Raw genomic sequence first — 25,434 nt, 5'->3', positions numbered from 1 at the left:
CTCCGGTGCGCGCACACTGAGAATGGACTCGTCTGGTCTTGTGTCCAGTGGTTTAATCTTTGAACAGTATTTGAACACTTATAGATCCTGGATTTTTCAAGAGAACAAAACAAAATCAGGTCACTTTTTTTGTGGCAAAGCATTTTACATCATGTTTATGCCATTCGTAGTACAACATTTGAAAGAGTGGATTGAATCAACTGGAGGAAAAAAAAAAGGCCCAAATTTTGTCAGTGACCTTGAGAGATGTAAAATATTCACATCAAAGATTCTTCAGGCAGCATCGCTGACGTACGATGACCGGGGCAGAAAACTAGGCAGCTGGGCATTCCCCTGAAGGAGGAAGTAGTAAAGGTGATTAGTGCGTCACATCAATCTTTATACCAGGTTATGTTGCAAAAAACTCCTCCATTAATGTATAACAAGTACCATTTTTTGGCAGGAAAGCAATATTTTCAGGCAGGATGCCAGTCTCCAAGGAGAACTGCCTGAACTTCTCCAGCAGCTCCGCGCTCAGCTCAAATCCACGGCCTGTCAAACAGTATTGCATTAATCTGCATGCCTACTGAACTGCTGCACACATTTACAATGCTGTGAGAGAGCGTGGCGTCGTGGCAAATGACGACTTTACCATATAGTTTGTTGACGATGGTGATGTCACCCTCTTTGGTCTTGATGGTGTGAGCCAGGGCGTACTCGTCATACTTCACGTCAACCATGCGCATGTCATTCTGATTCTCCCAGCCTGACGGAGGGGAGGAAAACATATCGCGTGAGCGCAGAACTATTACGGATGATTTCATTGTGACTGCTGCGTGCATGCCACTGTGTGAGGTACTATACTATATGAGGTGTGGTTACACTCACTCTCACTTGTGTATGTGAACTTTCCAGGCACCTCCGTCTTCTGGGCCAGGCCGTTCATTCTCCAACAAGAACCATCGGGGCTGCAGAGGAACCATTGAGACGTGATTAGCAGTGTCATCACTGATCTTTTTTTTTCTTTTCTCGTCTTTCTCCCTGTCCGTCCTTTCGCACTCACGTGAGACTGGCATATGACATGTCCAGGTCCCCATCGGCGGTAGGGGTGAACACGGCCGTGCCCATCTTCATGCTGGCCCTGCGATTGGTAAACCACTGGGCATTGGTGGCAAATCCGATCAGGTACCACTTTCCCGCCATCTGTGGGTCCACATCGCGCAGGCACAGCAGAAATAAAACAAGAATGACACACAGTATATTACTTAACACAGAAACACTCAGCAGAGTGTTTTTATGTAATAACCAGGTGCAGGCACAACACATGCCAGAGACCATAGCTGCCCTGTGAGCATGTGAACTGTAGGAAAGGTTTACTTTTCAAACAAGATCATAATTGTTGTCCCACTCTTCATACTATCATTTGAGACTCATGCATTACATTCAATTGAAAATTAATTTTGAAGTATTGTCATTCAAAGTCAAATAGTCTTTGTCTTCCTCATTTTTGCTAATTTTATGCATTGGATAACCATTCCATTAAATCCATTTGTCCATCGAACAACCTGCAAAATTCCTTTCCTCTGCCGAATACCCAGGCTACAGTTGTGCGAAACAATGAAACAAACTGCACACAGGCAAAATAAATCTATATCCTGAGGAGAATAATAATTAAAAAAAATGACCGGCAGTTAACAGTTGTGTGTCTTACCGCCTGCAAATTGAAGTCTGCCTGTGGCATGATCTCAGAAGAAACGGTCGAGACGCAGAGCGCGGCCACCAGCGCTGTCAGCAGTGAAGTCATAGTCACTGAGGAGCAGAGGCGGTTGCAGGAACGATGATGGAGAAGCGAGTTGAAGAAGATCTGGAGGTTTGTTGCTGAATATCAGCCCGGCGACCCTTTATATAGTAGAGGATGAGATTCCCTCCCCTCCCTCCCAGCACACATACACCCCCACCCACACAAACCCTGCAGCTGGGATGGGTTCAAACATGTGAAGCCTCACACAAACCCACAAACAGTTCCACAGCCACAAGGTAAGCTTTTGAGTCTTGCCGGGGCAGGATTTAATCAATCATGTGAGAGGTGAATGCATGACAGTCGACAGCAGGCAGTACGAACATGCCAAGAGACGGCATCATCTAAACAACAGCGGATAGACATTCCTCGCTGTGACGTCGTTTGATTTGGAGAGCAGGGTATTTGATGAAGGCACTTCATTATGCAGCTCACCATGCGTGGGCATGAGCTTCAAAAGAACAGGAGTCAAAAGTTGTCAACAAAGCTGCGGCTGCCCTCCAGTGCTTTCTGTGGCAGAGGCCGCAGAATTGAAATCCGCCCGTCAGCAGTTGCCATAGTAAAACATGGGACAACACAAATGCGCTTGCGGATCCCCATCGTGCAACAGTGACTGAAATGTGGTCTGTTCTATGGGTTTAACGTCCATCAATACGTTCAGCTCCTCCTTCGTTTTATAATTCCTTGAATTACTAATTGCAATGAAAAAAGAATCATTTCAACAGTTGGAAGCTTGCGGTAACTAAGAGAACAGACAAAACTGCTGTTATTAAAAAGGTCAACAGTCTCCCAATCTCTCCTCTGGTAACTGCTCTTTTCTTCTCTTGATCACATCATAGTAAATCACTCTATCAACCTCAAGAATGGAGCTATGGAGTATAATGTTATTTCACCTTCTGAGAAAAATATCATGCAATATGATTGAAAGCACCAGAACAGCTCCTAAATGGACCTGAAGGTGGTTCTGCTCTTGTTATTTGACACCACAGTAGCCGCTAGAGAAAATTGTGTGTATTTTTACATTTTTCAAACTTTAACTATATTTGGATGCTGACACCCTTTTGCTTTTACTTTTACTCAGGGGAGATTTGGATTGCAACACTATTACTTCAGTATTCCTACACAGTAAGTAAAATAAAGTCAAAGCGGAACTTTTTGGCTCAAACTTTCCATTATGATGTTGAAAGTGACAGAAAAATGACAACATCCGTGCTTGTATTGGTCACTGTGTGCCTTGCTTTCACCATGTTATTCTCTTAGCAACGGGACGCATGTTTTTGCTGAGAATTTTTCTCAATTTACGGCACAAAGGCACTGTGTCATCAGTGGCGTAACGGAAACAAGGAAGAGAATAAGAGTGAACCTTTGTCATTTTTAAATATAGGTTGGTGTCAAGGCCGAGCTCTTCAACTTCCTGCAGGATCTTTTTTCTACTGCACAGATCAAAATAAGAATCCAGATGTGCTGATGAGGTGAAGTGGTGTAATGAGTTGGATGCAGACCAGTGCAGGCAGACACATGTCACAGTAAAAATATTCCTTTGGCCTACAGTGCATACCGTTCCAGTTTAAACAGGTATAACTGTCAGTAAGTGAATAGTGGGGTGGAAATTAGTTTAAGCCATGGGGGCAAGATGACAAAAATGAAACACCAAGAATTATGAATTAATCGCATCACTTTATCTGACATGTTATGAATATGAATAACTGAAACTTCCCATTGATTTGCTTCATCTTTTTTATCACACTGTAAATCATCATGGAGATTCGGCGTGAATATTTTGTTAACAGCCCATTGCCCCAAAGCAGTTGCAATCTCCCAAAGACGTCGACATTGGGAAGAAAGTAGCGCACACACACATATGCAAACACTCAAACGTAGAAAATCTTGCATAACACGGCACACACATATGATTATTATATCCTTCCAGCTTTGCCAGTAAAGCCTCAAAAGTAGTTTGACCTCAGGGTGCACAACAGGTATTTGCATGAACTCACCTAAATCAAAAGAGAGTTTATCATCATGGGAGTTTGATCCCTGAATAGAGATTATTTTTTCGTTTTCTATGATTGATATATTGGCCTGAGGGTGGAGCTAGAGGACAGATCATGAACAAAAAGTGTTTGTGTGTGAAATTTCATGTTGCATGATCTATTTCCATGTATAGTTTTAAAGAAATCTTTTCAGAGATTAATGTGTTGGACATGAGGACATTTTTCAACTGATTTTGAGACTAAAATAACTATGACACGTCCAATGTTAAATTTAACATTTAGATTTAGATTCAACATCCAACGTTTAAATGTAACATTGACATTATCTTTACTATAATTTTTAAGAAAAAGGTCAATATGACACTTTCAAAAAATATGTTTAGAGCTAAATGGGGCAAAAATGTTGCTGTTATTGTCAGCGACCAGTTTTACAGTTGGTGCCCCCATACAGTTAAGCCTCGAAAAGGTACAAGGATTAACCTCTGAGTTATATTATTGAGTAACATTTGTTTTATTATAGTACAGTAATGTGATCAAGCTGCCACTCTTTGGGTGTATAGTGAAGTCATAGGGCACTAATTAAAGATATTATGTGACCTCTTTACAACAGATTCACATCTGGACGGTCGCCGTTAACTACCCTGAGGGTGGCACCAGAGAAGAGACCAGTCATATCAACCAACTGGACTCTGGAGCCACTGGCACGGTAGAATGAGGGGGCGGAGAAGCCAAATACACCTTTCAGTTGAGTGATTTAAATAGAGGAGAAGTATTGATTGAAACAGTTTGATCGATTGCTCTACCAAGATGTGCATTATGAGAGATGATAATGGGAAATAATGGGCAGTTTAAAGACGGAGGCGCTGCAGTCTGGACATCACAGGAGAGCACATACACTGCATAGTTCTCCATTCCATTACACCATTAGAAATTTAATAGAAATTTGAATATTAAACATTACAATGGGCAGTATTTTTTTTTAACTTTCGCTAAATCCACAATTGATCATTTACATAAACAGCTCCTGCATATCTTTAAATGTGTAGGTCTGGACAGTTTAAAAGCGGCACCACTCACACTGTGAGAAAGCAATGGAGAAACACCATTAGATTTTTAAAAAATCAATAGCGCAGAGCACTGCAGAGAGAAAAGGTAACTAAATAAAACCAGATTTGTATCAGTCTTTACAGTAAAGATGACTGAAACTGCTCCAGGAAGTTATGACTTTACACCCACCGTCCCATGTGGGAGTGCTAGGATGGGATATATAGTCTCCCCAGTGCCTCCCTCAGGGTTTTTCTCCACAAGGTCACACACGTTCATCTGTCTCCAACTTGTCTTAGTCATAACAGAAATAACAGTTGTATACAGTGAAGTGGCAGCATGTTGCCTTATGCCAGCATGTCGAATGCATTTCAAAATGCAAAATGTTACATGTCAGAAAGCATGGTAGATCAAATATGTAAAATAACATGGCAGTACCTGTTGCTTTATTTCATGAATACCAATTGTCCTTCAAACTCTACAACTCCAAAACTTGCATCAATGCATCCTTTTTTTAAAACAGTAAACTCTAGCACCTCTACGTTCCTCTGTAACTTATCTTGTCCTAAACAGTTTTGAAATGTTGTTTTCAAGAGGATGGAATGCAATGAGCACTGGAAGTCATCAGCTGTTATGTCCTAAGAAATACATGGTTTAAACCAGTCTGTTACCACGATGTCCCGTTATATAAAGTACAAAGTGAAACTAGACCAAGTCTGTGAGGCTGGAGGGAGGAGAATCCGAGGCATCTGTCACGGTGAGGAACTCAGCCCAGTTCTGACAGAAGCCACGTGAATGCTCTCCCGTGTCGATGGCGAGTCCCCACAGGCGGCTCTGGCCCGTGTTGTTCCTCAGAGCCAGCTGAGCCTCGCGCTCCGTCACGTTGAAGCTGATGTTTATAACCTGCGCCACTAACAGGTAGAGCAGTCCACCCGCAACAATGCTGCTGTACCAAGCACAGGTGAAGCAAAGGGCTGTGCTGTAGAGAAAAGGATACATGTGGTATTACAATAATATAATATTGAAATGCTCTAGTACAATGTTTTATTTTGTAAAACTTGGTTGTTATTTTTAACCATTTCTCATTGATAACTGACACAATCCAAAGGAAAAACAAGAGAGACTCCCTCTTTCTGCTATTTTCCTATAGGACTAACGAACAAACAGTTTTCATGATTGTTTGACGGCTGTTCCAGAGGCTCTGACTTTAGTTTTGGATGATACTGCCATACAAATTGACAACTTAAATAAACAGTAATTAGTCAATAATGACCAAATAGAATCATCTTCCTCATCAAACTGCATTAATGAGGAGACAGACATACTTATTATCTCACAGCAGCAAGTAAAGTTCTTTTGTTTTAAACTGATTCGAAGAAATCTTTTAAATGTTAACTTCTAATCTATTCACACATTCAGCTTGACGGTCACCCGTCGCCGGGCGGAGACAGAATACATAACGAGTACTGTACCTCGACTGACTGTAGACACCGGGGCAGTAGAGGAGAGCCGTCACCACGTACTGACGAGGACAGAGGCTGCGAAGTACCAGGCCGATCCCATACAGAGAGGTCAACACGAACACGACGAGGGTCAGCAGGAAACTGCGGTGGTTTGCCTGTCCGACGCAGCTGTTAATCCTACAACGTACAGTGCACACACCACACACACACACACACACACACACACACAAGATAATGTGCCTGTTAGACCCAGGGTGACGCTGACAGAGGTAGTGTTTTAAATTCACATTTGAAAGGATTTATTCCTGGTCATATTAGACATATGATATAATGAAGGCTATTCCAGTGTGATGATAATAGAGTCACAGTAAACCAATGTATTTTACGACCGTTCAAACCTTCTACTCAGCGATGACCCTAAGACGACCCCAGTGCATCTGCTTTCTGCTTTCTTTTAACTTTACATTTGAAGATGTCATTACTGAGAACAATTTTATTTGGAAGAACATTGTTCCCAGTTATTGTTTCCAGGTGGCAGCAGAAATCTCAATTGCAGATATTGTATCTCCAAAAACTGGCCAGGTCAAACCAAACATCTGCATGGCTAGATACAACTATATGGGCAAGTGGGGGGAAAAACGTTTGAAATTATTCTATGATGTAACCATTAAGAAATTCATGATATTAAGGGGCATTAGCAGGTCATTCAGAAAAATACAGTCCATTTAATTTAAAGCTCTCCTAGTTTCTATACAGTGGAGAAAACAATAGAAGGAGTCTTTGCTGAAAATATGAAGGTTGTATTATCCAATCCATCATAATTAACTATTCACTTTCACGATCTTGTGTAAATGCACAACACAAAAAGTAAAAGGTGATTGATTCACAGGCCACATATGAAATGTATAAATGTAAAATCCAACCCACCAGACACAGTGGTGATCCAGACGCTGGACGCAGGCTCCGCAGGTTCGACAGTGTCCAGCCCGCGGGGGTCGCATTATTTTGCACACAGTGCACCTGCTCCATTTTTCCGTCAAGGCCGTTTTTGTCGTCTGCAACTCTGCTGCAGTCCCTGCGGCCGAGGAGGAGGAGGAGGAGGAGGAGGAGGAGGAGGAGGAAGAGGAGGCCGCTGATTGGATACATCCACTGAGGTGTGTGGATTCCTTGTCAGCCACCTCACCAGAGGTCACGAACCCCGGGCCTCTCTTGGTGTGGATCAGAGAGCCGACAGTGAGGATCATCCCAGCAGTCACAGCGCCCACCTGCAGCCGGCTGACGTCCCCGAGTGGCAAGATCTCCGTGATGAAGAGGTAATACATGTAGGCCAGAGAGAAGAGAGCGAGAGTGAGGAAGAAGAGGGTGCGCCTCTTCTTCCGGTGCGTGGCGTAGTAGTACCAGAGGACCAGGCCGGGCAGGGCGGTGAGGATGATGATGCCCAGCAGGTAGTGCAGCGCCGCGACCCGCAGCAGCAGAGGCAGCAGCACCAGGGCCGGGATCATGGAGATCTCCAGGTTGTCGATCACAGCCCCGAGGACGGCGGACTGACAGACGCTTTTAGGTGGTTTGTCTCTCAGCCACCTACAGCGCAGACAGCAGTCATTCAGGCATTCAGGCATACAAACATTTGTAAAGAAAATCTGTCAAATCAGGTGATTCATCTTTCTCCTATTTTCAAATTCACGGGTTGCATTGATTTTACTTTGTGAGGAAATCCCAAGGAGTCACAAGTTTTCTTATAATAAGGACCGGACCCTGTCATTGCAATTGGTATTGTGCTTTTGTGGGGCTTGCAGTGTTACCATTCATGTTTGCAGTTAATCAAACAGTAAAAAACAACAAAAACAAAGTTATAAAATAGAACTGGATTTGTAATCCAGCCTTGGTGGCCACACATAAGTGAGAGCAGCCTTTAAGTCATTGCTCATAATAATAATAACATTGCTCTTTCTATGTGGATAATGCTCAAGTCTAGCATCAGTAATCTACTTTTACTTTACAGTGCAGCACTTCTGTATGTTCTAGTGGTTCTCAGCACTGCCTCTTTTCCATCAAGCCCTTCGTACCTGTTGAAGGCTTCGTCCAGATCCTCACAGTCACAGCAGCATCCACACTGGTAGAGATCACACTCACAGCAACACATGGGGTCGTCCGGCTCCGGCGGCTTTAACTTCTCCCATTTCATAATGGCTTCCTAATGACGACCTTGAAGTTCACACACTGTTATTTCAACACAGAGGACACCAAATTATATTATTACTCTCTAGAGAAATGATCAAATGAACAACACCATTACAACACAGTGTTGGGGACATAAAAGGAACTCACACGCACACACGCACACACGCAAACACGCGCAGGCACACAAGTATAGTTATTTAAAAAAAACTTTGGAGTCCAAAAAGCACATGATGTGTGTCCAGAACAAACAAGACAAAGCAACATAACTGTTTCTATAATGCATCTACTACATCTGATAAAATACATCTGCAGTCCTCGAAAACAAAGTGACTTTTGTACAAATTCAGACTATTACACACATTATAGCAAATTATACTAGACTCAACCTGTACTTGTAACTAATTAAAATATTTTCACCTACAATCAGGGTATTCTCAGTTCTGTTACGTCCCCAAGAGCTTCAAATGTAATTTGTTGAAACAAGGCCACCATGTCCACGGGGACAAACTATCTGGGCCAGCAAACCAAAGACTCTGAAATGTATTTGAGTTATTGTCAGCGTGAGTTATTATTTCAGTCTGGTTTATGACTTGGGTTAAAGTCTCCTCGTTCAGTGAGGAGACCCGGACCTTTATCTGTTTAGGATTTAAGAGAGAAATATTTAAACTGAGACCAAATCAACATATGATAATATACATTATCTGTTTAGGTTCTTAATTTGAACAGTTTCTATGACTTTTTATCAGACAATTATTATCACTAAATCATTCAAAATGTAATTATATTATCACATTAACTCTTTATTCACATTTTCTAGACGTGGAAACAAAGGAAGATCCACAAAGCCAAGCTGAACCATTTCTCTCTTGACTTACCTTGCAACAAAAAATACTGAACCATCAACACATGCAGGTCTGAAGTGTCAGATTTACTCTTTCCAGGCAAAAGAAGAAAAAAGCTTAAGAAGACGAGCCGCCTGGTGTCTCATCAGTCATTTGTGTTGAAAGAGGAAATTGGCAGGTTTCTGCTCTGGTGGATCTGCGGCGACGCCGACTCAGTGCAGTGAGATGGTTTTCATTTCTCGGATTCCCACGGTGGAAGTGTCCCAACAGAAGGCAACTTGGACTCCTCCTGTCTGACAAGTGGTTTCATATTGTGTTGCATCTGCCAGATCACTTTTCCCAAAGACTATACCTTCCGCACATATCATTTCATAATTTACAAGTAATTCACAAGCAGCCTACTTCTCGCTTCACAGCTCAAATCAGTTCCCATTTTTAGGTTTTCATTGTGGCATGCTTGGTAAATATAGGCGCTACCTCAACCGGCAGAGGAAGCCAGAGAGCCAGGAGTCTTGCAAAGCTCGTCCCACAGCTGGGGCGCTACGTTGGGGTGTTCAAAGGCTGCAGCAGCAGACCCGATAATCCACACTGAGCCGGACAAGGCTGCGTATGAGAAACATGACAGGCACTCACAGATGAGAGAGTGAGCCCCACCCTCTGGGATCGTGTTTCCTCCCACAAGCAACCTGACCTTGCTGCTCACACACAGAAAACTCTAGAGTGGTGTTTCAGTGTCAGTGTCAGGGACCAGAGGCAAACCTCCCAGACTCCTGGGGTCCTGCGTTCCTATACATGAAGCTTTTTCTATACATTTGTGACAACATCGGATTCTAACAATGACCATGTGCTTTGTGGTCCCAGCAGGAAAGTTTCCTCTTTTCTATCGACCCCCCTGCAGAAGGGCAGAGCACAGGCTTGAGGCTTGAGGACAAACCAGCTGTCCTGCACAGGAATTTCGGATTCAAGATTCTTACTCGTGAACACTTCTGCAGTGTTTGGACACAGCACATTGAATCCAGCTCTTTAAAAAACAAGATACTGAACTTCTGTTGGTAGAAACAATAAATTTAAGAGAAATGCAGCGTTGCTAAGTGATAAAGATCGGATTGTGGTGAAAAGGCAGGTTAGAATCTGTCTTTTCACCACTCAAACACTGTGCCTCAGAACCCACAGCTCAGGGAACTGGGAAAACACAGATGTGTCCAGAGGATGAGCTGGAAGCAGAAAGTGGTCAAGAGTCATTTTTAGAGGATGATGCATCGTTTGCAGGAGTTGGATAATAGGCTACTGGGAGAAGAGTTCACTTGACACCAAATGACAAGTATGGACAGGTCACACAACAGATCAAATATTACAAACACAGGGGGTTGAGTGTGAATTTTGACGGCCAGACACGACACTGAGAGTGATGACACCCGCCTTCCTCCACTTTCACGTGAGCAAATCCATGTGTAGGTTTGTTAATGTGTCCTTCACACACGCACACACACACACTGGGTGGTGCGTTATAAGCTACAGGCTGGTATATTCTGAGACCACTGAAACCTCTTAACGTCAGCACCAGTGTGCGTCTGTGGATTGAATCAATGCAGAGAAACGATGCTCTTGCTCCTGAGGCTTTTGATTCCATTAGGCCTGACAGAGCCCGGAACCCGAGATACAGGCTCTAATCCATTTTGGAGAAATGAACGCTGCGAGTCATAGACAACAGACTGAGCCAAGGTGCATGATGGACCTTACACGTCAGCAAACTGCAAAAGAAAGATGCTGTGTATGCAAAGAATACAACCCGATGAGTGAGTGCAGCGCAGCGGGGCGGCCCACTGTTTCTACTGAACAGCACATTTTCATCTTGAAGATGAAACTGTTGACAGTCACGCAACCTCCATGAAAAAAACAAAACAATTAGAAGTTTGCTTGTCTTCTTTTCCAATAGGCCTCGTTTCCCAGAGTGACCCATGTTTTTGCATTTGTTAAATCTTTAATTCAGTCCAATGTTTCACTTAATCTATTAATTCATTGGTCAGCTTAAAACACATATTCCTGCCTATTGATCTGCTTAACATCCACTTTAAGGTTGTTCCAGAGCCAAGACACATCTTCTATCCTAACAATAACAATAATCTCTCGTTCAACAATAATTCCAAACATGACGTTTCTCATGACCTCATTGTCTCGGGGGCTTAGATCTGGTGCCCTGAATGGTAGTTTAAGGATTTCAATGATACCAAATATGTCAACGATATATGGTGTATTCAAATCTAATGTCAGTGCAGAATAGTACAAAAAAGTGGTGTTTGGGGTGTAAATATTTCACTAAAATGTTAAACTAAATATTTTTGTAGTCGTCTTTGATTCTTCTAAAAATAAATGTATTTGGACAATTACATTTCAATAGGTTAGTTAATAGTAACCATGCATCCAGAGCTCGTGTGTACTTGCTGCAGCTAATCAGCCAGTTAACAGAGGGGAAGTGTTTTCTCTGCGTCGTGTGCGCCACCTAGAGGTGACAGTCCTTTACTAAATATCCGTGGTCACGAAGGCTGATTCCCTTGAATGTTCAGCTTATATAGTTCATAATGAATTAGATAAGTAAAATAAAATACTAATTCTCTGCACACGTTTGGATCTTGGTGACACAACAAACTTTGGTCATTTCTTAACATTTATTCCACACAACAGTAATGTACCATGATTGTAATAGTAAGACACCTGTCACAACACAAATTAAACTCTAACAGACTCGTCCATTCACATTTTTTTGTACATAATATCAAGTATATAGTCCACAACATCACAATCACACTTAAGAGGTAAGAGGTGGAAGAATGATTTGAACCCCCCTGATATGACACACTGCATCTGTCCCTTTACCCATGTGCATGATCCTGTTAATAATTTGCATTTATCACCGTCATATCTGGGGGGGGGGGGGGGGGGTGTCCCTTTCCACTCTTTGTTGCAAGTTGCAGTTGAGTGCAAGTGCAGCACCTGACTGGGGCCCAATTTAAATTGGTGTAAGTGCTTTTTAATCATCATAATTTCAGGGCTCCCGTTGGGATTCCAGTGCTGTGTTTCTGAAGTAGATGAGTCAAGAATCAACTAAAAACAAATCACAAATTTGTCCAGGTCATGGAATGTTTAAAAGGACGTAAACACCAAGGTAGACAGAAGTTTGCACGAGAGAGGCAGACACCCAGAACATGGGTAGGTTTCATCTGCACTGTGGTTTGAATTATGTGGGAGGGGAGACAAGAGGTACGGAACTCGTTCATTCCTCCAGGGTCCGGAAGGCGTTCTGCATGTCCTCCAGCAGCTGGGCGTAGTCGGCCTTGATCTTAGCCTCGCCATCCTTCACAGGGTCCTGAAGAATTCATTGAACATACACACATAGTACGTCAACAGAGATGAAGTTATTTATCTTGGTTGATGAAAAGTAGAAAGAAAATCCCCAAACTCAAACACGATCCACAAGATCATCTCCCCTGAAAAAACGAGAAGCGGTCGCGTACCTTGAACTTCATGGAGCTGATTTTGTAGAGGATCTCTCCCATGTGCTCCCTGATCATGGCCCACGTGATTTTGTTGTCACTCTGCGCTGTGGTCTCCACCGCGTGTCGGGCCATGTCGTAGAAAGCGATCATGTTGGAGAGGATGCCCACAGTTTTGTAGAAGGGGCAGAACCTTTGTGCAGTGACATGTTATCAAGTGGAGGGATTAATATTTAAATGTTTCCCCTTCACATGCATACACAATTAAAAGTGGCTGATTTTGTTGAATTTTTCACCTGTCATAGGGGGTATAACCATTCTGTTGCAGGAAGTCGTCCTTAATCAGCTTAGCAACCTCTAGAGTGATCTTGTCAGTCTCAGCGAGAGAAGCCTGTGAACAAAAAAAAGATCAGTCCCTATTATACCTGCAGAGCAGTGGATTGATTGATGAGGTTAGCGTGCCAACAATTTGAATGACTAATTCTACAACTGTGACAGACGCCTCCTCAGAGGGTTTCACTCATTAAATGCAACAATCTTATTTTTTATTTTTTTTAAGAAATTAAATAATATTTACAGTTTGGCTGTTTTGTTCACGGATACAAATTGTCACTTATACTTGTACCAACATTATTAAGGTAAAATTCAAAATAGTAATATATGCAGAATCTCCTAGAAATCCATACAAATGAATATCAATGAGCTCTTCTAATTATAAAAAGTGATGTCTGGCTATAAACATATATATGTATGTGTGTGTATATATATATATATATATATATATATATATATATATATGTATATATATATATATATATATATATATATATATATATCATATTCTATCCATTGAAGGTCTGAGGATCAAGAGTTCTTGATCAGACACACCTGTCAATTAAACTTTTTTACATTAGTTGTTATCCGAGCCACAGATTTAAAAACATGTATTCAGCATACGATGTGTGTTAATACTATGCTTCAGTTACTCTACAGTTACTCTTGAGGTCAGACGTTTTATAGAGCATTATAAAGTCTAGTTGTGCCTCACCTTTCCTACGAGCTGCACGATCTCGGCCAGGTCCTCCTCCTCCTGCAGAATCTCTTTGGATTTTGTACGGAGAGGGACGAACTCAGGGAAATGTTTGTCGTAATATTCATCCAGAGCTCGTGTGTACTTGCTGTAGCTAATCAGCCAGTTAACAGAGGGGAAGTGTTTTCTCTGCGCCAGCTTTTTGTCCAAGCCCCAGAACACCTGCAGAGAAGACGGTGGCCAACACTGACGCTCACTCGGGAAGATGTGCGAAAAGGAAACAATGAGTGAAGGGTGAATTAAGACAAATGTTTAAGTTGCCCTGTTACTTACCTGAACAATTCCCAATGTGGCTGAAGTGACAGGGTCTGAGAAATCTCCACCAGGGGGCGACACACTAAGATGGAATTCACCATATTAAAAGAAAAGTCAGCTTAATACTTCATGTACCTTGCATGTCTCGGTTTTATTCTGATAGGCGGCCAACTTTTTTTACTCCCATGAAAAATGTTGAAATCAAAGTCTTTTTAAAAAACATATATCACTGAAATCTTCAAAATCCAGCTTTGTAGAAGTAGTAACTGTAGTTTTAACACCAAAGCTGCTTAAATTATACAACATGTAATCCAAAGGTTCGGATGTTTGTTTACATTTGATTTCCTGCCATCCACAGTTTCAGTTTGTGTGAAGCAGTGAAGTGAAACTTGGTTGCTGAAGGAGCCTTGCATGCACCAAGAAGATGCATTTGCTAGTTGATCATAAGTAGGAAATGACTTTATAATGCAGGGAGCAGTAATAGTACTACTAGTAGTAGTAGTAGTAGTAGTAGTAGTAGGTATTTTATAGGTTGAACATGAGAATTAGCATGAAAAAAGCCCTGAAATATATGAAATTTTAAATGTAATCGCCCACTGTAAGCTGATTTCAATAAGCACAGTATTTGTTGAAAAGATGCTGCTTATGCCAAAGTCAACTCACGCTCCGACGATGCTGACGCTGCCTTCTCTCTCTGGATTTCCCAGGCACTTCACTCGTCCGGCGCGTTCATAGAAGGAGGCGAGCCTGGCGCCCAGGTACGCAGGGTAACCGCTGTCTACACAGGACGACGGACACAATTGTGACTGTAGCTTTCGCAGTTAATGTCTGTTGATATAAAATAATAATCATAACTGTAACTGATGAACTTACCAGCAGGCATTTCAGCCAGTCTCCCAGAGATTTCTCTCAGAGCTTCAGCCCATCGAGACGTCGAGTCAGCCATCATGCTCACGTTGTAACCCATGTCTCGGAAGTATTCGGACAGTGTGATACCTACAAAGGCGAATATATAAAAATACATTCAAGTTTATGTAATAGAAGTGCAAATATTAAAACGACTAAGGCATTTACTTTAAGTTAGCTACTAAAGCAAACATTCAAAATTGGATTTCATGGTCTTTTAAGTTGTCCCATTGCTCGTGAAAAAAAAACAAGAAAGGGAAAAATTTATTTTCTTTTTTGGGGTTTTTAGTAGAAAAAAAAAATCATGGTTTGAATTAAACACAGATTTATGTCATGTGAGCGGTTGGTACCTGTATAAATAGAAGCTTCTCTGGCAGCCACAGGCATGTTGGATGTGTTGGCGACCAGTGCTGTTCTCTTCATGATGCTCTCAACCTTACCATCGACTTCCATGGTGAGCTGTCGGGCAAGAGCAGAGTAAACATCATCACACATCATCACACATCATGAACACTGATGCTATAAACAGACAGTGTCTTTGTCTTCAAACACAAAGTTGTTCCTCCTCTGTTCCTGTTTAAAGCTCAAAAGAAGCTGAGCGTGTCCCAGAACAAACCTCAGGGAAATCCCGCAGCACTTCAGACATTTCGTTTCCACGCTCCCCGCAACCAACGTAGACAATGACGTCACTGTTTGAATACTTGGACAAGGACTGAGAGATCACCGTCTTTCCGCATCCGAAGGCTCCTGGTATGGCGGTGGTGCCGCCCTGCACGCAACTATAACAGCACAAAAGCCGTGAGGTTTATACACGCAGCTTACAGATTTTGACCACACACCATAAAATAAGTTGTTACACATATGGTATGTGAGCAATCAGTCGTTAATGACTCACTTTATCAGAGACAAACCACAAGACAGAGACTAAAGTGCCTCAAGTCAAAACACAAATCTTCTCACACAAATCCCCCCAAAAAATAAGCCAAATCAGCAAATTAACTCCACTTGTGAGGACAGACTCAAAGAAAAAAGCGATATAGAGAGTTATAGAAAGCGAATAAAGATTTTCTGATATATCTACATAAAGAATTCTTGCCTCCACCACTGCGGGCCAGTTGTTTAATGTCTGCAGTTATGAAGAGAAATGAGACATCATTATATCTCGACATGATTACTCACGGGAAGAGTGCGTCCAGAACTCTCTGACCAGTCAGCAGCGGGTGATTAGCAGGTAGTTTCTCTGTGACTGGGCGGACTTGTCGCACTGGCCACACCTGCATCATAGTGAACTTCTCCTTCACACTTTCAAACTCGAGCTCCAGAACCACATCCTGAATGCAACGAGATCACATGAGGAAAATCAACGCCATGAGAGATTTTGACCACACAGGAGAGCTTTGTTGTGATTCACTTACGGAAATGTCGTAGTTTCCGGGTGGGGCCAGGTAGGTAACGGTGCCCCTGTTGCGAGGTGGAAGCATCAGCTTGTGCTTGATTAAGGAGTTTTCAAAGACCATGCCGTACATATCGCCGCCGGTCACGTGACTGCCAACCTGCAGAGGGGATCGTGTGACGTTAGTTAGAACCATCGAGGAGCGGACACGTTCAGGTTATGTCACACTGAAAATAGATTTTTTCTTACCCGAAGACTCTGGCCTGGGGAGAATTCCCACTTGATATCTCTGTTAAGAGCACCAATGTTTACTCCTCTCGGGATATAGATACTTTGAGTGATGTCATTGATGTCTTTTAGCGGCCGCTGGATACCATCAAAGATGGAGCCCATGATTCCTGGTCCCAACTCCACAGAGAGGGGTTTTCCCGTTCGAAGGACGGGGTCACCAACAGACACACCGGCTGTAGCGTGGCGTTAGGGAAAATCAAAACATACTGCAAGCACTGACTGCTAACATAAGTTAACAGTTAAGTAGTTTTAAATGCTCCTTTGTCAAATTGACTGTGTGAAATCAGTTTTAACAGAAGATTATGACATGGTTTGATACATGCGTGAGTGCAGAGAAATGTGCTAGAGCAGCAGGAAGGATACACGTCTCCTCATAGACCTGGATAGTTGCCATGTCTCCCTCTAAACGGATGATTTCTCCCACCAGCTCACTGTGACCGACACGAACCAGCTCGTACATGGCTGCTCCTGCCATGGCAGTGGCTGTCACCACTAGTTAGAAAACACAACACAAAAACAAATCTGTTGCATAGGAATATGCTAAAACTCACCAAAGCTTTTGCACACTGAGACAAATCCTTGGATGAATAAGTGATTCAGTTTGACTTGAATAGAAAATAAGATTCTAAATTTTCTTTCATTTGCTCCATGAAACCGAAATGACGCTCATGTCCTTTTTATATTTGTTATATTATTTTGTCTTATCCAGTTTTACCAAGTGTGACCAGGATTTGAACCTAGATACTGTTTGATTTGGTTGCTGAACCACTTTAAGAGTTTGCGAATATGATGATAAATAACAACACAGGCAGATAGATTAGTGTACAATCAAAGATTTTTCATATGATTGCTTCACAGTAGCAATCCTTATTTCCTGATCTATATTTCAGTGTAACGTCGATTGGGGATTTTTAGTATGATTTTTGTTTCAATGTGAGAAATTGTTTCTTTATTTATCAGGTATTCTGAAAAACAGATTACCATCTGGTTTTTTGACCCCACATCACATTGTGCATCCTATATCACAACATAAAATTACATATATCTTAATAAGAGGATTTCTAGTGTGAGCCACAACAGTGTGAAAGACTGTCAAACAAGCAATCATCCTTGCCTAATGGTTACTTTAACCCAGTTCAGTAGCTTTTAACCAATCAGATGCATTATAAAAAAATACAATCGACATGATATTATAAAGCGGACCTGGTCCAGAAACCCCGTGGACAAATCCAAACTCGCTCTCTCGCTCCTCATCCCGGATCTTGGGAAGTTTGGAGGTATCCATCTTGGTAGGTTCTGTCCTAAGAAAGAGGAACAAAACCCTGGAGAAACGAATGAGACAGTTACTGTCAAGTTAACGTCACATCAACTGACACACCTCCACACAGCTCCCAACAATAACAGACAGACTACAGTTACAGGTGGAAACGTGTCAGTCTTTTTTATTTATTGTTCAATACACACATTTTACACGCCACACTGAGGTGGATGCATGCGTCTGTTCCCTGTGACACAAGGGGCCTCAGGAGTCTGTTGTGAAATGAATGGAGTCCACCGGTGTTAGGCCAGTCAGCTGAAAGCTAACCGACGCTTCCGACCCTCTCCCCGGTGTCGAGGACAGAGCACAGTTTGAACATCACGTCGTCGTTCGGGATCTGTTCTCTAGGCAGACGTTGTGTGAGCAACTACACACTCGGACGTTGAGAGCAAAGCCGATTTGTGCGTGTGCGCGTACGAGTCAGGTGACTTGCTAGCGAACACTTAGCCGTCCTCGCCGTCAACATTATCACATACACGCTGAGCTAAATGAATGGATGTTTACACACAGTGTTCGGTACATGACTGGGAGGAAAGTCTCCAAAACCTTATATGATATCTCACCTTGTCTTGATACGCAGTTGTCCTGGGTCTGTTTGTACCGCAGCAGCAGCAGCAGCAGCAGGAGGAGGAGCTGCGTTAATCACCTGACAGGCACTGGACGGTCACGGGAAGAAAACATCTCCATTGTGGCTCAACGGGATCCTCCATTCGGACGTGGCCGGGCGCTCTGTAGAACCAACATGGCGTCGTGTGCGCAACAGTTTCCTGGTCGGCGATACGTTCTTCTGCTTCTTCTTCTTCTTCTTCTTCTTCTTCTTCTTCTTGTTTCACTGATTTCCTCCGGGCTACACACTGTCTACATGCGCGCCACTGACCTCTGCTGGAATACAGATGAATTGTTCACCTCTATTAACCAACTGTGGTCATCTCCAGCAGTTTTTAATTAAATACAAAGGTGCAGACATGCAGGAAATGTGAGGCAAAGGACCTTTAGGCATATATATATATATATATATATATATATATAACAATTTCCTTCAGGGATTGAGTGGTGGAATCTCTTATGATCTATAGTGACCACTGTGATTAATAACTAACAGAGTTAAAGGAGGAGGAGGAAGAAGATGATAACAGAGGAGACAATAACAATGTGATTGTCTGGCCAATGCTTAAAAATGTATTAATGATATGTCAAAAATCATAATTACGCATCACTACAAATAATTTAATTGCAGAACAACAATTCATAATACATGTGCTGTGGGACAGTGAAATGACTGAGGTAGCAATTACACAAATATCTTAGAGAATTATTCATCAAACACTCAAATGATAAAGGGAGGGGAGGTACATTTAGTCCAAAATGTTACCAGGAATGTGTAGTTCCATTAACTGATTCATAAATAACAGGCATTTTCACAGAAGACATTTTGACTTGTCATAGCAGGAAAAGCACAAGAGATATAGTAACTTTCATGATGTTTCATCAGTAGTAGAAAACTAAACATTTATTAGGTATACAATTAATCTGTTTTTGCAAAAAATCTACACAAACCGCTCATTTATGTTTTTTATTCATTTATAATACAATAAGTAATTGTACTCTGGCAGCAGTGACCAGACATTAGGCTACTAGGTAGAGCCAAAGAGAGTGATTCACAGTGCTGCCTCATTTGCACTGAAGATCCAGGATAGCAAAACTTCCACCGAGTGCTACACTGAACGTCTTGGTCAGTCTGACCACTCGTTTTCGTCCAGCTCAGAGTCGTCGTCAGAGTCACTGTACTCCACAGCGATGCGTCGGGACAGGATGGTGGCCACGTCGTTCCCCACCGGCTCACGCTTGTTTTGCTGCTCCTGCTGCTCTTGGACTTTCTTCAGCTGGATGCCTAATAGTGGCACAGATGCAGAATATATTAAAACTTTTAAAAGCATCTTGTATATCTGACAAGCAAAGGGTCATGGGTCAAAAAGCTTTTATCCATGACCACAAGGATATCAAACTCACCCATGCGAATGGCGGATAGCAGGTCACTTCTTGCATCCCTCACTGGTTTAGTCTCAGCTCTGCTGCCTTTGCTGTGTCCTGGGAGGTGTGAGGGTGCAGCCAGTGAGGGGAGAGGTGGAGGTGGCGGACCTGGGGGCGGCACAGGTGGGAGCGGGTAGCCTGGGCCTACATTCAAAACTCCATTATGTGGTGTTGGTGGCAGAGGAAATCCAAAGGCTGTCTGTGCTGATGGGATGGGCGGGCCCTGGGCAGGAGATGGGGGGACACAGCTGGTCCGCGGAGAAGGAAAGAGGATTATATCGGAAAAAGCAATGTTATATTAAATTCTCTCTACAATTATGCAAATGGGACTAAACAAACATACTTGTAATCCGCAGGTGGAAGTATTGAACCGTTCACTCGGTCCGCAGTGTGAGGCTCTGCCGGGGCATAGGTTACTCTCTTGTAGTTGACATCAATGCTGTGGTATTCATGCTCCACAGGTGGCGAGGGCTGTGCATTGCCAGGGACGTAATCGTGAGACTTGGCAAAGTTACAAGTGGCGTGGACAGGCAGTGGAGGGACGGGGTAGTCTGGGAGGTCAGGCCTGGATAAACAATGAGAGACTGAGAGCTCATGCTGATGCCTTCACATATCCAGATGGTGGAGTTGTAACAATATCAAGACTCAAGCTTCACACAACAGAGATATTGCTTTTTGTGTCACTCCCTGTTATTTATATAACAGCTTATATAATAGGCCTGATCTAAAGTCCAGTTTAGATTTTATTCCTCCGAATATTTTTGTATTGATTATCATATTTCTGCATAAAATGAAGTTATACAATTGTTTTTGATTCAATTCAAAAGTAAAGAGTGAGAAACAAGAGACACAGAGGACATTTTATGTGACCATGAGGACAATCCTTATGATATTGAATTTTTTACATTATTATCCTGATGTTGTGCGTGAACTTCTAGTGACTATGAAACATTAAGGTCAACACATCTCTACTTTCTCTAGAAACAATAGCACCGACCTGCCGTCTGGGGAGAGCGAGCCCTCGGATGAAGCCCCTCGCCGTAGAGTCTGTGGATGGCGGTGGTCCGGGCGGAGCTCTTTATCGAATGCCATCATGTTCCACTCATGCCTGCGGTTTCGAGCCTTTCGCACCTTCTTCACCTCACGCTGAAGGGTGCTGCTTTCCACACATCGCTTCTGCTCCTGGGGAAGATGAACATGAGCGTTAAAAAAACAATTGTTGAATGAATACATAAGGATAAAGGAAGTGGGTAGAGTGTGTTCTCACCCTTTGCCTCCTCCTTTCTTTCCTCTTGTCCTCCGTGTCCTGAAGCATTTTCTCCTTCCACAGGTCAAAGAAGTAGAGTGGGTCAGAGTAGAATTTTATCGCATCAGTGGAATCCTCTCTGTATTCAAAAGAAAATAAAAATGACTTCCCACTTGAAACTGCAACCTGTGATCACCCATCACAGCACATGCAGTATACCTGTAGGCAGTGAGGGTGCTGAGGGGAGGAGGCCTGTCGCTGCCGTTGTACATGTCCGCCACAGAGTTCGGCGTGCTGTGCTTGGACAAAACCTGCTGATCCTGGGCTGCCGAGCTTTTGAATGCCTTCCTCATGTTAATGTCCTGCAGAGAGACTGAGAAAACATCACTTTAACGTACACATGTCGAGAGGATGGAGGACAGGGAAGAAAAGAAGACATTAAATCATGATAGCAAATGATTTCCAATGAACTCACCCTCCTCCACGCTGGAGTCCAGCTGGGTAACTTTGACGGCCAGCCGGTCGATGCGGTCCTGCAGAGAGTTTGCACGCACGTAGAACGTGTTGGCTTCGTTAAAAAGATCCCCAAAAACATTTTCTGCCTGTTTACCTGCAACCAGAGCAAAAATCAGAAGGAAATGTTAATGTGTCAGATGTCTTCTCCAAAACATTACATTTATTGTTTCCATGTTCCTTCTCATTAATCACACTTGTTTTGGACGGTTGTCTACCCTCACTAAAATATTTTCGCCTAATACTTAAGATTAATGTATTTTAGTTGTATATAAAATGTCCATCCATTTTGATTACACAGATTAAACTATAAAATTAATATGATTTCAAACAAATAGGCTTTGTTAACATTGAATCCAAAAATGAATTGGAAACAAAATTGATTAATTAATACAAACATCTAACTCTGGTCATTATGTATTTATAACACATTGACCTATCAATGAATTAGAATTAGACCTATCACATAATTTTCAGTCTTACTTGTTTCTTTCCACGTTTGACTGATGAATATGCATCGCGTTAAATTCATTGGTTTGTTTGTATTAAATCTGTGTAATCCAACTAAATTAGGACTAAAAAAAATGTGAAATGAATTGATATGTAATAAATTGCTGTACATTTTGTTGTTTAACAATATATGTATATATATATATATATATATATGTATATATATATATATGTATATATATATATATACATATATATATATATATATATATATATACATATATATATATATATATATATATATATATATATATATATATATATATATATATATATATATATATATATATATGTATATATATATATATATATATATATATATGTATATATATATATATATATATATATATATATATATATATATATATATATATATATATATATATATATATATATATATATGTGTGTGTGTGTGTGTGTGTGTAAATATTCATCTGTCTTACAACATATAGGGATTCTGTAGTGCCTGTCTGAATCCATTATATTTCTCTGGATTATACACTCGCATTAAGTATTGGCTCCCTGCACGTAACAGCGTAAAAGGAACACGTTAACAAGCTCAGATCCACTTAATGTGGAAACCATCATGAGGCTGCCTGTGTCCATGGTTTGTGTCTCCGCCCACTCACTCTCGGTCTTATCTGCCTGTGATTCAAAGCTTTACCGTAAGCTCTAAGCTCCTGTAACTTCACTTACCTACCCCCCTCACACACACACACACAAACACACTGACTGCAGTCATAGACAATAATGTGGCCTATACACCTTCTCTAACAGGTGATAATTGCTTTGTATTTTTGCCCCATGGCTCGTTAAAAAGCCTAGAAATGAAATGACTCTGGGATGTTTGGTTTGTGTTATTGTTGTGGTTTTCTGATAATCACCTTTCAAGGATTAAGAACATTTTAAGCACTTCTAATGCAAAGTATAGTCGCATGTCGTGCATTGTCAAATCATCTGAGATTCTCATCAGCTGTTGTGTTTATACCATAATTTATGATACAAAAAAATGTGTGTGCCAATAGGGGCAGAAATATTAATTGAGATGATGCTGCATGTTAAAGAAAATAATTTAGAAACCATTCTGTAAATTCACATTACATCAGCAGTGGCTAGGAAATTGGGACACACAGCTTCCCTCCTGTGACGATCTTAGGCTAAAGAAACATATCGACATACGATGGTACAAACATTTGCTGAATATGAGTACTATTTGATCTTACTCAGACTACTGAGCTGGCGGATGATGGCGGACAGGGTGTTGTTGGTCACACATTCCAGCTCATTGCCAATTCCCTCCGGCACTGTACCGTGGCACAAATGTCGAGGCTCAATGTTTCTCTTGATCAGAGGCATGACCCCGTCTCAAATCTCCACCACAGCACCTGTCGGGACACACAGGTCAGTGCTGACAGCTCACTGGATAATACAACCTGCAGACTACAACTGTTAATACTGTCTACTCATGAATCAACATCAATAGTAATATGCAACGCATGGGTTTTCACCAAACTTGTTGTAGCTTATTGCATATAGCTGTCACTGTATATCGATGTTCTCACCAAAAAAATAGAATAATGTTTGCCAGTTTTTCTGTAAGTTGACCATTTTACCGGTGTAACGTGATATGAACACCAATAACAGATATGAATAGCATGTTAAAACATGTTGGAATTGTTTATTTGACCTAAACTGGATGTAACACAGGCAGTTGGCAGACCTTTTATTCTTTATTGTTTTGAGTATATTCATTTTTGAATGTGTAACGATCAGATTCAAAATCATAATCAAACCTTCTGAGATTTTATTTGCCGTTTTGTATATCGAGCTATTTGCTGTTGAATATCACAGTTCATCTCCACTTGTCAAAGTGTACCATTGTGTATATTATTAAAATGATTTCTCCTGCTGAGAAACGTCTGTTTTATTCAAGTAAAATGGACTTGGAACAAGGGATTGAGTGAGAGCCAGTGATTACAGCGGTGAGTCACAGGTCAACAATAAAAACACATCAGCTTACAACAACTACCATCATTCACAGATTCTGTTTGATCACACACAATCTGCATGTTTGATCACGCACTGCACTTGCAGAGCCAAAACGAGCAGTTGATTACTTGATTGGTTGATCAACAGGTAAATTATATTTTGATGATCAGTTAATAGTTTCTGTCTCTATAAAAGAAAAAGAAAAACATGAAACATTTCGACATATTCTCAGGTTCTAGAAGGTGAGATGTGCATTAACAAATCATATTTGAATGACTTAGGAAGGAAGCACACAGAAAACAAAGAACTGTTCTGTTTCTAGGGCAGCATCCCAGTCATCGAAAGTCTTCAATACTGCCACAATGCACAAGAACATGTCAACAGCATCATCTACATCTTACCATGGAGTTGCCAATGAGTTTGCTTGTTCCTTGGTTCACCGCGTGTCTTTGTTTTTTTCTCGTCAGTACGGTGAGAAGGAGCAGTGACAGTCGAGTACAAGCCGTCTCATCCAAATCAAACAAACTTTGTGCTGGCCTGCTGCAGGCGTGTGCTGGACAGTGACAGTCGTCATCTCTGCATGACGGACTTCACTCTGAAAACAATCTCTCTGGTCCAGATCACAGCTTGAGCCATGAGGGGATTTGGTCAACAGATTTACTGCTCTCATCCAATCATAGTCGTCATGGCGGCCATTTGACACACAGTGTTTTATTCCAGGATGTGCTAGGTGTGTTTTCATGGACTACAGGTAATAAACTGGCTCCTATGGACTGGATATTAATATGGCAATTTCTAATATTTATGGTACCCAATCAAACAAGGATGCTGCTGATAAATACTTTCATTATTGATTAACGTGATGGGCTGTTTTTTTCTTCTTTCAGAAAATAATATAAATACCCCTCACACACTTTTAAAGGTGCTTGTTTTGTCTGACCAAGTGTCCCAGCCAAAAAATATCAAATGTACAGATCAACGTAAAACAGAAAGAAAGAAAAAAGCAAAGCCTCACTCAGGGAGAAGAAGTAAACAAAAGACTGTTTGGAATTTTTGGTGACATTGATACATTCAAATATTTTTGATGAATTTCCCGCTGA

General features: G+C 41.6%; 3 protein-coding genes across 3 annotated transcripts; all 3 read right to left on the bottom strand.

Annotated features, from left to right (window-relative positions):
• Positions 1-38: 38 nt before the first annotated feature.
• Positions 39-9,780, bottom strand: LOC118300912 (palmitoyltransferase ZDHHC23-A). Its single transcript, XM_047328746.1, has 10 exons — positions 9,335-9,780; positions 8,345-8,498; positions 7,206-7,859; positions 6,288-6,455; positions 5,572-5,794; positions 1,043-1,182; positions 868-947; positions 632-745; positions 430-531; positions 39-333 (listed from the first exon to the last, which is right to left on the bottom strand). The coding sequence occupies exons 2-10, from the start codon at positions 8,461-8,463 to the stop codon at positions 314-316; spliced, it is 1,620 nt and encodes a 539-aa protein (XP_047184702.1). The 5' UTR covers positions 8,464-8,498; positions 9,335-9,780; the 3' UTR covers positions 39-313.
• Positions 9,781-11,953: 2,173 nt separating this feature from the next.
• On the bottom strand, positions 11,954-18,749 carry LOC118301242 (V-type proton ATPase catalytic subunit A). The gene is made up of 15 exons (XM_035626530.2): positions 18,609-18,749; positions 17,931-18,049; positions 17,091-17,219; positions 16,686-16,900; positions 16,459-16,596; positions 16,223-16,374; positions 15,660-15,822; positions 15,394-15,502; positions 15,011-15,133; positions 14,801-14,915; positions 14,156-14,219; positions 13,841-14,044; positions 13,089-13,183; positions 12,814-12,985; positions 11,954-12,665 (listed from the first exon to the last, which is right to left on the bottom strand). The coding sequence occupies exons 2-15, from the start codon at positions 18,010-18,012 to the stop codon at positions 12,573-12,575; spliced, it is 1,854 nt and encodes a 617-aa protein (XP_035482423.1). The 5' UTR covers positions 18,013-18,049; positions 18,609-18,749; the 3' UTR covers positions 11,954-12,572.
• An 855-nt stretch (positions 18,750-19,604) lies between these two features.
• On the bottom strand, positions 19,605-24,909 carry wasf3a (WASP family member 3a). The gene is made up of 9 exons (XM_035626531.2): positions 24,736-24,909; positions 23,569-23,730; positions 21,798-21,932; positions 21,542-21,695; positions 21,344-21,461; positions 21,074-21,258; positions 20,420-20,641; positions 20,056-20,324; positions 19,605-19,936 (listed from the first exon to the last, which is right to left on the bottom strand). Exons 2-9 carry the CDS (start codon positions 23,699-23,701, stop codon positions 19,779-19,781), a joined length of 1,374 nt encoding a protein of 457 aa, XP_035482424.2. The 5' UTR covers positions 23,702-23,730; positions 24,736-24,909; the 3' UTR covers positions 19,605-19,778.
• Between the last annotated feature and the right edge of the window lie 525 nt (positions 24,910-25,434).

Source organism: Scophthalmus maximus, chromosome 2, assembly GCF_022379125.1.
Source record: "Scophthalmus maximus strain ysfricsl-2021 chromosome 2, ASM2237912v1, whole genome shotgun sequence".
Classification (NCBI taxonomy): Eukaryota; Metazoa; Chordata; class Actinopteri; order Pleuronectiformes; family Scophthalmidae; genus Scophthalmus; species Scophthalmus maximus.
This window is presented reverse-complemented; position numbering and strand designations above follow the sequence as displayed.